This window comes from Cervus elaphus, chromosome 21, assembly GCF_910594005.1.
Source record: "Cervus elaphus chromosome 21, mCerEla1.1, whole genome shotgun sequence".
NCBI lineage: Eukaryota > Metazoa > Chordata > Mammalia > Artiodactyla > Cervidae > Cervus > Cervus elaphus.
The window spans coordinates 74051602-74064288 of NC_057835.1; the positions used below are offsets into that span (position 1 = coordinate 74051602).

General features: G+C 39.2%; 1 protein-coding gene across 1 annotated transcript in view; it reads right to left on the reverse strand.

Annotated features, from left to right (window-relative positions):
- Positions 1 to 208: 208 nt before the first annotated feature.
- LRRC69 (leucine rich repeat containing 69) overlaps positions 209 to 12687 on the reverse strand; it is a 79237-nt gene continuing 66758 nt past the window's right edge. The window contains exon 8 of the mRNA XM_043879262.1: positions 209 to 319. Coding sequence (XP_043735197.1) covers positions 209 to 319 — 111 coding nt within the window. The remainder of the gene's footprint in view (positions 320 to 12687) is intronic.

Sequence of the window (12687 nt, forward strand, 5' to 3'; positions counted from 1 at the left end):
ATTTTTTATTTTATTTTTCAGCACACTTAAGAGTCTAAACAATCTAAAGGTAGACTGTGGTGCTTAAATTGGTCCTTTTCTTTTCTTTTCTTCTTTTACTTTAAGGTATTGACAAAGAGCAAGGTATCATAAACTGGGCATAATCTGACTATGTGTGCAGAGCTGATGGGTAAGTCATGTGAGGCTCTAAATGAGCTTCTTACCTGCTCTACACCTGACCAATTCCAAAGAGGTTAGGGTTACGTTGATAAAAACATTTATAAGAACAAATTAATATTTGAAGAGGTAACAGCTGTAGATTTCTGCTTATTTTCCAGTTCTAAAAAGTAAAAGTTAAAAATAAAATTAAGGCACTACTCAATAAATATTTTAAACATTTACAATATTTTAAATATTTTAAGTAAATAAAATAAACATTAGCTTTCTCAGAGATTTCAGAGCATTGATTTCTAAAGTACACACTAAACTATTTGTGCTTGATTTGCTCTCTTCCCACACACAGATAAACAAACTTAACTAGTTGGCCAGGGCACGCTGCTGGGTGCTGCGCTTAGTTGCTCAGTCGTGTCCGACTCTGCGACCCCAAGGACTGCAGCCCAGCAGGCTCCTCTCTCCATGGGAGTCTCCAGGCAAGAATCCTGGAGTGGGTTGCCATTCCCTTCTCCAGGGGATCTTCCCGACCCAGGGATTGAACCCGGGTCTCCTGCACTGCAGGTGGATTCTTTACTGCCTGAGCCACCAGTGAAGCCCCAAGAAGGGCACACTCAGCACTAAATAAAATTCAAATGATAAAAGATTACCTAGGCTTTTATCCAAAGATATTACTGTATTGCCTAGTTGTAAAGTGTCTGAGATGAAGGCCAAAAAATGATGCAGAATCCACACAAACCTGATTCTGATCTACAGAGAAGTTAAACTGATCAATAAACAGAGACTGAACACTTCAATACACATCTTAGGTTTACCTAGCATCCATTTCTCATGGAAATTAATCTTCTTAATACTCTGTTTATTGTCTGCAATGTTCATTAAGATTTTTATGGGCTGGATTTCAGACAAGTTGACCTATATATATGTGACTTAAGTTTTTGTACTTACAATATCTCTCATGTTACTTCTAAATGTACAAATAAGGAATTTTAGAACATATACACTAAGTTGGTATACATTCTAACCACTTCAATTCAGTTCAGTTCAGTCATTCAGTCATATCCGATTCTGCAGCCCCATGGACTGCAACAGACAGGCCTCCCTGTCCATCACCAGCTCCCGGAGTCGTTTACTCAAACTCATATCCATTGAATCGGGGATGCCATCCAACCATCTCATCCTCTGCCGTCCCCTTCTCCTCCCACCTTCAATCTTTCCCAGCATCAGGGTCTTTTCAAAAGGGTCAGTTCTTCACATCAGGTGGCCAAAGTATTGACCACTTAGTATATATGTCCTGACCACTATATCTGAAATAATGGCAACCTCAAAGCTTGCCATTCATATGCTTTATAAATAACTTCTGAGGTCAACACAGCTCTCAGTGAGGGAGTCGAAAACAGAGTCAAAGTTTAATTGGTTGATAATGCTGCTTAGTTTTATCATTAACCAACCCACTGGGCTATCATTATCACAATCCACAGTAAGAGATTTCATTGCTGTTCTGTTCACTGTTGCATAAAAGAACACCCTGGGCCTATTTAAAGGTTAAAGCACCTAAATACAGCTATTAATCTACCCTCAAGAGAGTAATAACATTTCAACCTTGGTGATCAATCAATGAAGAGCCAAAGGCTCAGAGAATATATGGCACTATTCTAATGATACAGTATTTTGCATGAGGGTGAAAATTGGAATCTCTACAAATCTGACTTATTTCCTAGAAGTTTATGTGATCAACCAGGAAACATGACTGAAATTCCCTAATGGGAATCTTATTTTTTGTCTGTCAGCATCCATTTCCCACCTGCTGGCGCAAAAGCCCACCTCTTCCTTTAAGGAACTACCCATTCTCCAATTTCAGTGCAAATGTTACAAAAGAGAGAGGGCCACTGATCCCACTACCACAACCGTGTAAGCACATGACCCAAGAGCTTCCAAGAAAACCAATATCACCAGCCCCAAAGCTTTCCCTGAGTCTGTTGAGAGAGGGACGCTCTCCCTCCACGGCCAGAAGGCACAACTCAGACAGCTCTAACCTGAGAGCGAGGCTCCCCGAGGGGCTCGGTGGGAAAGGCCCACCTACGGAGCAGGAGCCACAGGGGGTGCAGGCTCGGCCCCTGGGTCGGGAAGATCCCAGGGGGAGGGCGTGGCAACCCACTCCAGGATTCTTGCTGGAGAATCCCATGGACGGAGGAGCCTGGTGGACTGCAGTCCATGGGGTCACAAAGAGTCAGACACGACTGAAGCGACGTAGCACGCATGCACTCAATCTGAGAGAAAAGCCAAAACAAAGGAAACCAGGAGGACAAATTCTGGATGAATAAATTTGGATACCCAATCCAGCATGATTAAATATTCAGCCAGACTTATCCCTAGACCGTCTTCATTACTTGAGTCAGTGTGTGAGGTGGGTTTCTTCTACTTGCAGCTAGGAGTTATGACAAGTTACAAACATCTAAAAACCTGTACCCCATTAGGCAAAAGTATCAAAGATACAAAGATATATAAGAAACAATCCCTGCCTCTAAGAATCTTTCAGCAACTCCTTGGAAATGTAACACATAAACACAAAAAAATAACTAGAAACATTAGGCTCAACCCAAGGATGTGTTCCACATGGGTGCAGAGAAAGGACAGATCACCATAGGCTGCATATGAAGCAAGACTTCACAATATAACAAAACAGGGAACTAGGGTTTTAAGGATGTCTAGGATGTGGCTACCTGGAGAAGATACAAAAAGACATTTATTAATAGAAAAGGTTAACTATGAGCGCAGTAACTCAAGAATGTGCATTTTGTATTGGGGAAACAATATACTCTATATATAAACAATAAACAGATCATAAAATGTTGACTCACGGGACATCAACAATAAATATTAGTCCAAAGATAAAAAGAATTCATAAGTAGTTGTACAGTATCAGACACATTATGTATAATAATTCAAATCTATTCTATATGAGATCAAATTGATTAATTAGATTATAATGGTTAAATGTTGAAATGGTACTTAAAGAACTAATGAAAAAAGCCGAAATCTAAATGTGGTCTTTCCATATACATAATAGATAACCCTCTCATCTAACAAGCTATTCCTGTCCACTACTGTAACACATCTCATCCAGAACTAAAGGCTATCAAAATATACCATGCCACATGCACGTCACTCAGCTTCTGTTTAAGAAACCAGGACAAAGAGCAGAGCCATTAACCAAGAGGAGGAGGTTAAAGAAAGACAAACACAAACCAAGGAAGCAAGCTTGGCCATAGAGCGATCCAGTTCTCTCTGTCCAGTTTCTCCATGGGGTGAAACGTTCATAACAGAAACTATTAAAATCATTTTCTATTTCTGCTGTGGTTTTAGTCATTCTCCCTCATGTCTTTAAGAAATTGCATGAGCAGAATTTGACTTGGCACTTGCTGCAAGCAGGAATGCAAGATGTCTGTGTTCCTCATTCCTCTTCTTGAGGGTGTTATTGTTTAATTAGAATACAATATTTTATTTAAATTTTTTAGTATCTTATTTTACCAAAAGCCATTATCAGCTTTGTATTGAACAACTTGTGGTTATTCTCTGAGTTAATAATTACTATTTATGACATCATATCTTTCATGGCTGTTAATTGTTTCCTGGAAATTTTATGGAGAAAAATGGACTCCATATAATTCCTCAGTAATATTACTTTTCCATCTAAAGTCATTGAACTCAGTAATGCTTACATGAGAAAACAAAGTCTCTAATACCTTGACTCTTGATATCCATTTAAGTTTCTATTTCCACTTGTGGCACCAGTATGACATATATTTCTACTTGTATAACATACATCCATTTGAAATAAGCATTTACAAAGGAATTATGACACACACTTATAGTAGACATGTCTTCAAAAACCTCAATTAATAAAACCTCATAACTCTATCAAAGATAAATACTGCTTTGTTGTTTATAGTTAGAAATTGAAACGCTAAAACATCCTTTTTATCAAGCCAAAGTCAGAGAAGAAGAAAAGGCGTTGGTTTATGATTTTATATCTTTTTAGCAAAAAGCTTTAAAATGTGAAATGCTATACTAAAGTCTAATTTTCACTCTTTAGTCTCTACAGTGAAATGCATTATTTCACAAAGGAAATAAACATGATTATAATCCTCTCCGTATTTTAAGGAAAAGAAGTCTTACACTTTAAGTTTGAAAATGCATGCTTACTAAGTTTTGTTGAATGGTGGAATTGAGAGTTGTTTTTAAAATATGCCTGAGTGAGAACTACCATATTTTAAGCTTTAAGAAATCAAAAATTATCAAAATATTATATAAGCAAAGCTTTGGATAAAGTTTCAGTATTTCATGAAGCACAAGGACTAGGAAAGCAGAGACAGATGTCTTCCTTTTTTCTCAGGAAAAGGTATCACAGTAGGCAGGAAAAAGGCTCCCCTGAAATAACCAGGTCTTAAACTCTGGAACCTGTGACTACGCATGTTATCTTACATGGAAAAAGAGACTTTGCAGGTGTGATAAAATTAAGGATCTTCAAAAAAAAAAGAAAGAAAAGATTAAAAGGATCTCAAGATGAGGAGGTTAGCCTGAGTTATCCAGGTGGACCCAATTTCACCATAAGGACCACTGAAAGTGGAAGAGGGAGGCAAAAGAGAAAGTCCAAGTGATGTGGTCTGAGAAGGACTAGATATGCCAAAACTGGCTTTGAGGATGGAGGGGGGAGACCATGAGCCAGGGAATGTAGGTAGCCACTAAACCCTGGAAAGAGTGAAAAAGTGGATTCTCTCCTGAAGACTCCAGAGAGGAATGCAGTCCTCCTGACACTGATTTTAGCACAATAACACTCATATTGGACTTCCGACCTACTAAACTACAAGATAACACATTTTTGTTGTTAAAACATCAAGATTATTAGAAATTTGTTACAGCAGCAACGGGAAACTAATACCAGTATCATGTTCTGAATCAGCAGGACCATGAAAAGCGTGACTCTGACAGCCACTCTCCCCATTAAGGAATCCAGGCACTCTGGAGCTAGAAGAGATTTTGAATCTAATCACTTCATTGTACAGATGAGGAAACTGGTCCAGGTATAATGAGAAGGAAGGTGACTTACCTTAGGCCTCACAGTTAGAGGCAGAGACATGACTAGAATCTAAGTTCACTAAACAAAGATCGTTTTAGTCATAGTGTGCCTCCCAGCTTCTTTCTCCAATGTAGTGTTTTGATTAGAGTTTAATAATAATTTGCAGAACTGTTTGGAAGAATGAACAGCTATTGGAAAGTGCACATGTTTTCAAATAAAGCATAGAAGTTTAATTGTTTTGCTATTCTAGTCTGTCTCCAACTGATCACTAAACATAGTCACTTGAATTATCCACATATCACGTGAAACTCAACATGTCTAAAATGAAACTTGAAGTCTCGCCCCAAATCAGATCCCTCTGGAATCTTCTGGGTTTCCCAGCCCTCTGAGCTTTCCCACATCCAATCAGTCACCACGTTCTGCTCTCCTTCCTCCCTTATGGGGCTTCCTTTCCTTGCGTTTCTACTTCTACCCCTCACACTCCACCAGGCAAGCACTCTAACAGGTCTCTGTTCTTCAGTTTCTCTTCTCTTCAAACTCCAATTACTCTAGCATAAATGAGTCCTTCTGAATCCCAAGTGATTCCTTCTAAAATGCTTTTCTATATCATTGACTTGTCCCCCACATTCAGGAGAACTCCATTTCCAAACAGGATGAAGTTCAAACTCTTGACTCTATACATGTTCACAGACTTTGACCCTAATATTTTTGTCTCTTTCTCCGACTCTTAGCCACAAACCAACCTAACGGATTTGCTGCCTATGAACATGACTCATTCTCCTCCATACTGTTCTCTTCTAGAATATCTTTCTGCTTCCTTCTCCATGTATCTGAATTCTAACTATGTCAGTCCCCTGCACAAGTTTCAGCATCTGCCTAGGCACCTCCTAGGCCTGACAACCTATAGCAATCTCATCTTACACTTTAAATCCCTAAAGCAACTAGTCTCATTTAACATTTTGATTTTATAGCTAGTGTCTTTTACATCTTCACAGAGTTCAAACACTTAGATTTTAACCATTTGAGACAAACTAGGTTCCCTATTTGTTTGCATGGTACTTAGCCCCCCGACTTCCCTGCTTAAAGCAGCCTCTCAAATATTAATGGAATGACTGAAAATAAGTTTAAAAATACAAGATGAACATTCAGAATGACAACTCCTCTTTTCCACATAAGCACCAGGAATGACCACTCCTCTAAAGTTAACTGCTTCAATCAGGAAGTGTAGCAATACATTAAGTTTTGCTTAGGACAGTTCTGGTTTCCTGCTAATTTTTCAGTTATTAAGAATGTTGTCTACTTTCACTCTCAAAAGAATCTTGACTTACATATATTATATATGGTCATTCCACCTTAGGGCAGGGCAGAAACCAGAAAGAAAATCCTGCTCATGATTCAGCGACCCACCTAGCTATGCAACATTCTCTCCAGTACAGAGTGATACTGCCCTCTCATCACCACCTCTGCATAATCAATGGCTTTTGCATTTCACGCGGGAGGTTCAAACATTTTGGTTATGCACAGCAGATAGATGTGCTGAAGTTGAATGCAATTCAAGATTCTTTAGAAGGAAAAAAAATCATGTATACTGAATACAATAATTAACTCTACCTAGCAGTTTAAGAAAAGAGCTCCTCAAAGGGAAAAGAGAATTCAATGAATTTCCACAGAAGTAGAAGCAATCAAGAGATAGTATATGAGATCATTCATGATGCTGTTGTTGTTCAGTAGCTAAGTCGTATCCCGACTATAGATCACCAGGCTCCTCTGTCCGCCACTATCTCCCAGTTTTTCAAATTCACACCCATTGATTCAGTGATGCTACCTAACCGTCTCATCCTCTGCCACCCCCTTCTCCCAATCAATCTTTCCCAGCATCAGGGTCTTTTCCAATGAGTCAGCTCTTTGCATCAGGAGGCCAAAGTATTGAAACTTCAGCTTCAGCATCAGTCCTTCCAATGAATATTCAGGGTTGACTGCCTTTAGGATTGACTGGTTTGATCTCCTCGCTGCCCAACAGACTCTCAAGAGTCTTCTCCAACACCACAGTTCAAAAGAATCAATTCTTTGGTGCTCAGCCTTCTTTATGGTCCAACTTTCATAGCCACACATGACTACTGGAAAAACCATAGATAGCTTTTACTAGATGGAACTTTGTCAGCAAAGTGAGGTCTCTGCTTTTGAATACATTGTCTAGGTTTGTCATATTTTTCCTTTCAAGAAGCAAGCATCTATTAATTTCATGGCTGCAATCACTGTCCACAGTGATTTTGGAACCCAAGAAAATAAAAATCTGTCACTGCTTCCATTTTTTTATTCTTCTATTTGCTGTGAAGTGATGGGACCAGATGCCATGATCTTAGTTTTTTGAATGTTGTGTTTTAAGGCAGCTTTTCCACTCTCCTCTTTCACCCTCATCAAGAAGCTCTTTAGTTCCTCTACATTTTATGCCATTAGAGTGGTATCATCTGCATATGGGTTGTTGATATTTCTCCTGGCAATCTTGATTCCAGCTTGCAATTCATCAAGCTGGAATCATGCTTGGCATTTCACATGATGTACCCTGCATTTAAGTTAAATAAGCAGGGTGACAACATATAGCCTTGTTATGCTCCTTTCCCAATTTTGAACCAGTCAGTTGTTCCATATCTGGTTTTAACTGTTACTTCTTGACCCACATACAGGTTTCTCAGGAGGCAGGTAAGGTGATCTGGTACTCCCATCTCTTGAAGAATTTTTCAGTTTGTTGTGATCCACACAGTCAAAGGCTTTAAAAAGTCAATGAAGCAGAAGTAGGTATTTTTCTGTAATTCCCTTGCTTTCTCCATGATGCAGCAAAAATTGGCAATTTGATCTCTGGTTTCTCTACCTCTTCAAAACCCAGCTTTTACATCTGGAAGTTCCTGTTTCATATACTGCTGAAGCCAACCTTGAAGGATTTTGAGCATATCCTTGCCAGCATGTGAGATGAGCGCAACTGTACAGAAGTTTGAACCTTCTTTGACATTGTCCTTCTTTGGGATTGGAATGAAAACTGACCTTTCCCAGTCCTGTGGCCACTGCTGGGTTTCCCAAATATTCTGACATATTGAGTGCTTTGATTTAGGTCATACCTGGATGGCCTAGTGGTTTTTCCTACTTTCTTCAATTTAACCCTGAACTTTAGTCATGATCTGAGCCACAGTCAGCCAGGTCTTATTTTTGTGATCTTATAGAGCTTCTCCATCTTTGGTTGCAAAGAACATAATCAATTTGATTTTGGTATTGACCATTTATATCCACGTAGAGTCATCTATTGTGTTTTTGGAAGATGGTGTTTGCTCTGTTGCTAGTGTATTCTCCTGACAAAACTGTTAGCCTTTGCCCAGCTTCCTTTTGTACTCTAAGGACAAATTTGCTTATTATTCTGGGTATCTCAAGACTTCCTACTTTTGCATTCCAATCCCCTATAATGAAAAGAACATCTTTTTTTGGTGTGAGCTCTAGAAGACCTTGTAGGTCTTCTTAGAACTGGTCAGCGTCTTCAGCATCAGTAGTTGGGGCACAGGCTTGGATTACTGTGATGGTGAATGGTTGGCCTTGGAAAAGAACCAAGATGATTCTGTCATTTTTAAGACTGCACCCAAGTACTGCATTTTGGACTCTGGTTGACTTTGAGGACTACTTCATTTCTTCTAAGGGATTCTTGCTAACAGTAGTGGATATAATGGTCATCTGAATTAAATTCACCCATTCCCATCTATTTTAATTCACTGATTCCTAAGATTTCAATGTTCAATCTTGCCATCTCCTACTTGACTCCATCCAATTTACCTTGATTCATGGACCTAATATTCCAAGTTCCTACACAATATTGTTCTTTACTGCATTGGACTTTACTTTCACCACCAAACACATTTACAACTGAGTGCCACTTCCATTTTGGCCCAGCCCCTTCACTCCTTCTAAAGCTATTAGTAATTGCCCTCCACTCTTCCCCAGTAGCATACTGCAAACCTTCTGACCCAGGGGGTGGAGGGGAGGGCTCCTCCTCCAGTGTCACATCTTTTTGCCTTTTCATACTGTCCATGGGGCTCTCCAGGCAAGAGTACTGGAGTGGGCTGCCATTTCCCTCTGCAGTTAACCACATTTTATCAGAACTCTTTACCATGACCCATCCATCTTCGGTGGCACTGCACGGCATGATTCATAGTTTCATTAAGTTATGCAAGCCCCTTTGCCACAACAAAGCTGTGGGCCATGGATGGCGAGATCATCTATACTCTAATTGTTTTACTGTTTTCCAAATAAAGTGATAAGAAATATTCATGCCATTTCAATTTTCTGAATAAATACATATTACTGTCATGATTATTTAGAATTAGAAATGTGATAACTTTGATCTCCTAAGTGTGTAATTCACTTTAAATTAACTAATCACTGCATAAATATTTTAAAACTAACATTCATTTTCACAGCTGACTGGTTGAAATGATCAGTTTCATAAATGAATGTCAGTGGTATATAAACAATAATAACTTTTTACTGCAAAGTAGGATTTTGCTCTATATGTAATGAGTAAAATTATTAAATGTAATCTTTTGTTTCATTACTGACAGCTTGTTATAAAAAAGGAATTAAGACTGAAATTTTCATTATTTTCATAAAGTAGATCAGCTTTTTCACTCATGTGTAGTGAAACCTACTCAATTGTGACTCTTTTGAGGAAAGCCCTAATTACATTACATCACTTTAGGACTGACAGTTCATATTCCAAATTATTCCCTCCCTAAACTCTTCAACTTTAAAGGAATCTAGGAAAATATTAAGTTGAATTAATGTAACTATACAAAATGAAAACACTGAATGCATACCTTTGGCACTATTTGGAAAGAATTTTATGAGACTATTTCATTGTACCATCAACATAGATGTTATGACCCAAGTTGGTGGTAACTAAAAAGGATTAATTTTTGTTGTTGCTTTGAAGCATTATATCCTTAGTAGTTAATACTTCAGTATCAATTACTTGAAGTTAATGATAATTCTGTAAATGCTGAGGACTAACAAAACTCAGATGGCAAGAGTTATAACACACAAAAAGGTCAAAGGCATCTGAATGAATTATGGTAAAAGTTAATATTTTAGATTCAAAAAATTTTTCATCAACTATTTTCCAATCCTTATCTCACTAATTCATAAAATAATTATGGCATAATTTCACATTCACATGAATAGAAGCATTACAATTCGATATTTGGTTATTTCTAGATTTTTATATCAAGAATAAGACCCATTTGTGATTGTGTCTCCTTTTTCAATATAATAGGAAACACTAGAGATCTCTTCAAGAAAATTAGAGATAACAAGGGAACATTTCATGCAAAGGTGGGCACAATAAAGGACAGAAACAATATGACCCAATAGAAGAAGAGATATTAAGATGTGGCAAGAATACACAGTGAAGTGAAAGTCTCTCAATCATGTCTGACTCTTTGTGACCCCATGGACTATACAGTCCATGGAATTCTCCAGGCCAGAATACCAGAGTGAGTAGCCATTCCCTTCTGCAGGGTATCTTCCCAACCAGGGATCAAACCCAGGTCTCCCACATTGCAGGCGGATTCTTGACCAGCTGAGCCACCAGGGAAGAAAAACTACACAAAAAAGATCTTAATGACCCAGATAACCACGATGGTGTGATCACTCACCTAGAGCCAGACATCTTGGAGTGCGAAGTCAACTGGGCCTTAGGAAGCATCACTACAAACAAAGCTAATGGAGGTGATGGAATTCTAGCTGAACTATTTCAAATCCCAAAAGATGAAGTGGTTAAGATGCTGCACTCAATATACCAGCAAATTTGGAAAACACAGCAGGGGCCACAGGACTGGAAAAGGTGAATTTTCATTTCAATTCCAAAGAAGGGCAATGACAAAGAATGTTCAAACTACTGCACAGCTGCATTCATTACACATGCCAGCAAAGTAATGCTCAAAATCAACAGTATGTGAACCAAGAACTTGCAGATGTTCAAGCTGCATTTAGAAAAGGCAGAGGAACCAGAGATCAAATTGCCAACATCCACTGGATCATAGAAAAAGCAAGGGAATTCCAGAAAAACATCTATTTCTGGTTCATTGACTACACTAAAGCCTTTGACTGTGGGGATCATAACAAACTGTGGAAAATTATTAAAGAGATGGGAATATCAGACCATTTGATCTCCCTCCGTAGAAACCTGTGCAGGTCAAGAAGCAACAGTTAGAACCGGACATGGAACAAAGAATTGACTCAAAATTGGGAAAGGAATACGTCAAGGCTGTATATTGCCACCCTGCTTATTTAACTTATATGCAGAGCATCATGAGAGATGACAAGCTAGATGAAGCACAAGCTGGAATCAAGATTGCCGAGAGAAATATCAATAACCTCAGATATGCAGATGACACCATCCTTAGGGCAGAAAGCGAAGAACTAAAGAGCCTCTTGATGAAAGTGAAAGAGGACAGTGAAAAAGTTGGCTTAAAACTCAACATTCAGAAAACTAAGGTCTTGGCATCTGGTCCCATCACTTAATAGGAAATAGATGGGGAAACAGGGGAAACCATGACAGACTTTATTTTGGGGGGCTCCAAAACCACTACAGATGGTGACTGCAGCCATGAAATTAAAAGACACTCGCTCCTTGGAAGAAAAGTTATGACCAACCTAGACAGTTTATTAAAAAGCAGAGACGTTACTTTGCTGACAAAGTCCATCTACTCAAGGCTATGGTTTTTCCAGTAGTCACGTATGGACATGAGAGTTGGACTATAAAGAAAGCTGAGCACCGAATAATTGATGCTTTTGAACTGTGGTGTTGGAGAAGACTCTTGTGAGTCCCTTGGACTGCAAGGAGATCCAACCAGTCCATCCTAAAGGAGATCAGTCCTGGGTGTTCATTGGAAGGACTGAGGTTGAAGCTGAAACTCCAATACTTTGGCCACCTGATGCGAAGAGCTGACTCATTTGAAGAGACCCTGATGCTGGGAAAGATTGAGGGCAGGAGGAGAGGGGGACGACAGAGGATGAGATGGTTGGATGGCATCACTGACTCAGTGGATATGAGTTTGTGTGAACTCTGGGAGTTGGTGATGGACAGGGAGGCCTGGCGTGCTGCAGTCCATGGGGTTGCAAAGGGTCGGACACGACTGAGTGACTGAACTGAACTGAATGCACTGTTGGTGGAAATGCAAATTTGTACAGCTACTATGGAAAAGAGTATGTAGGTCACTCAAAAAATTAACATAACGACCATAAGATCCAGCAATCCCACTTTATCACACACCCAGAGAAACTGAATCGGGATCTCGTGGAGGTACCTGCACTCTCATGCTTACTGCAGCGTTACTCACGAGAGCCAGGATGTAGGAACAAGCTATGCCTGTCTGTTAGCAGATGAGTGGGTAAAGCAGATGTAGTGTATATCTATACAC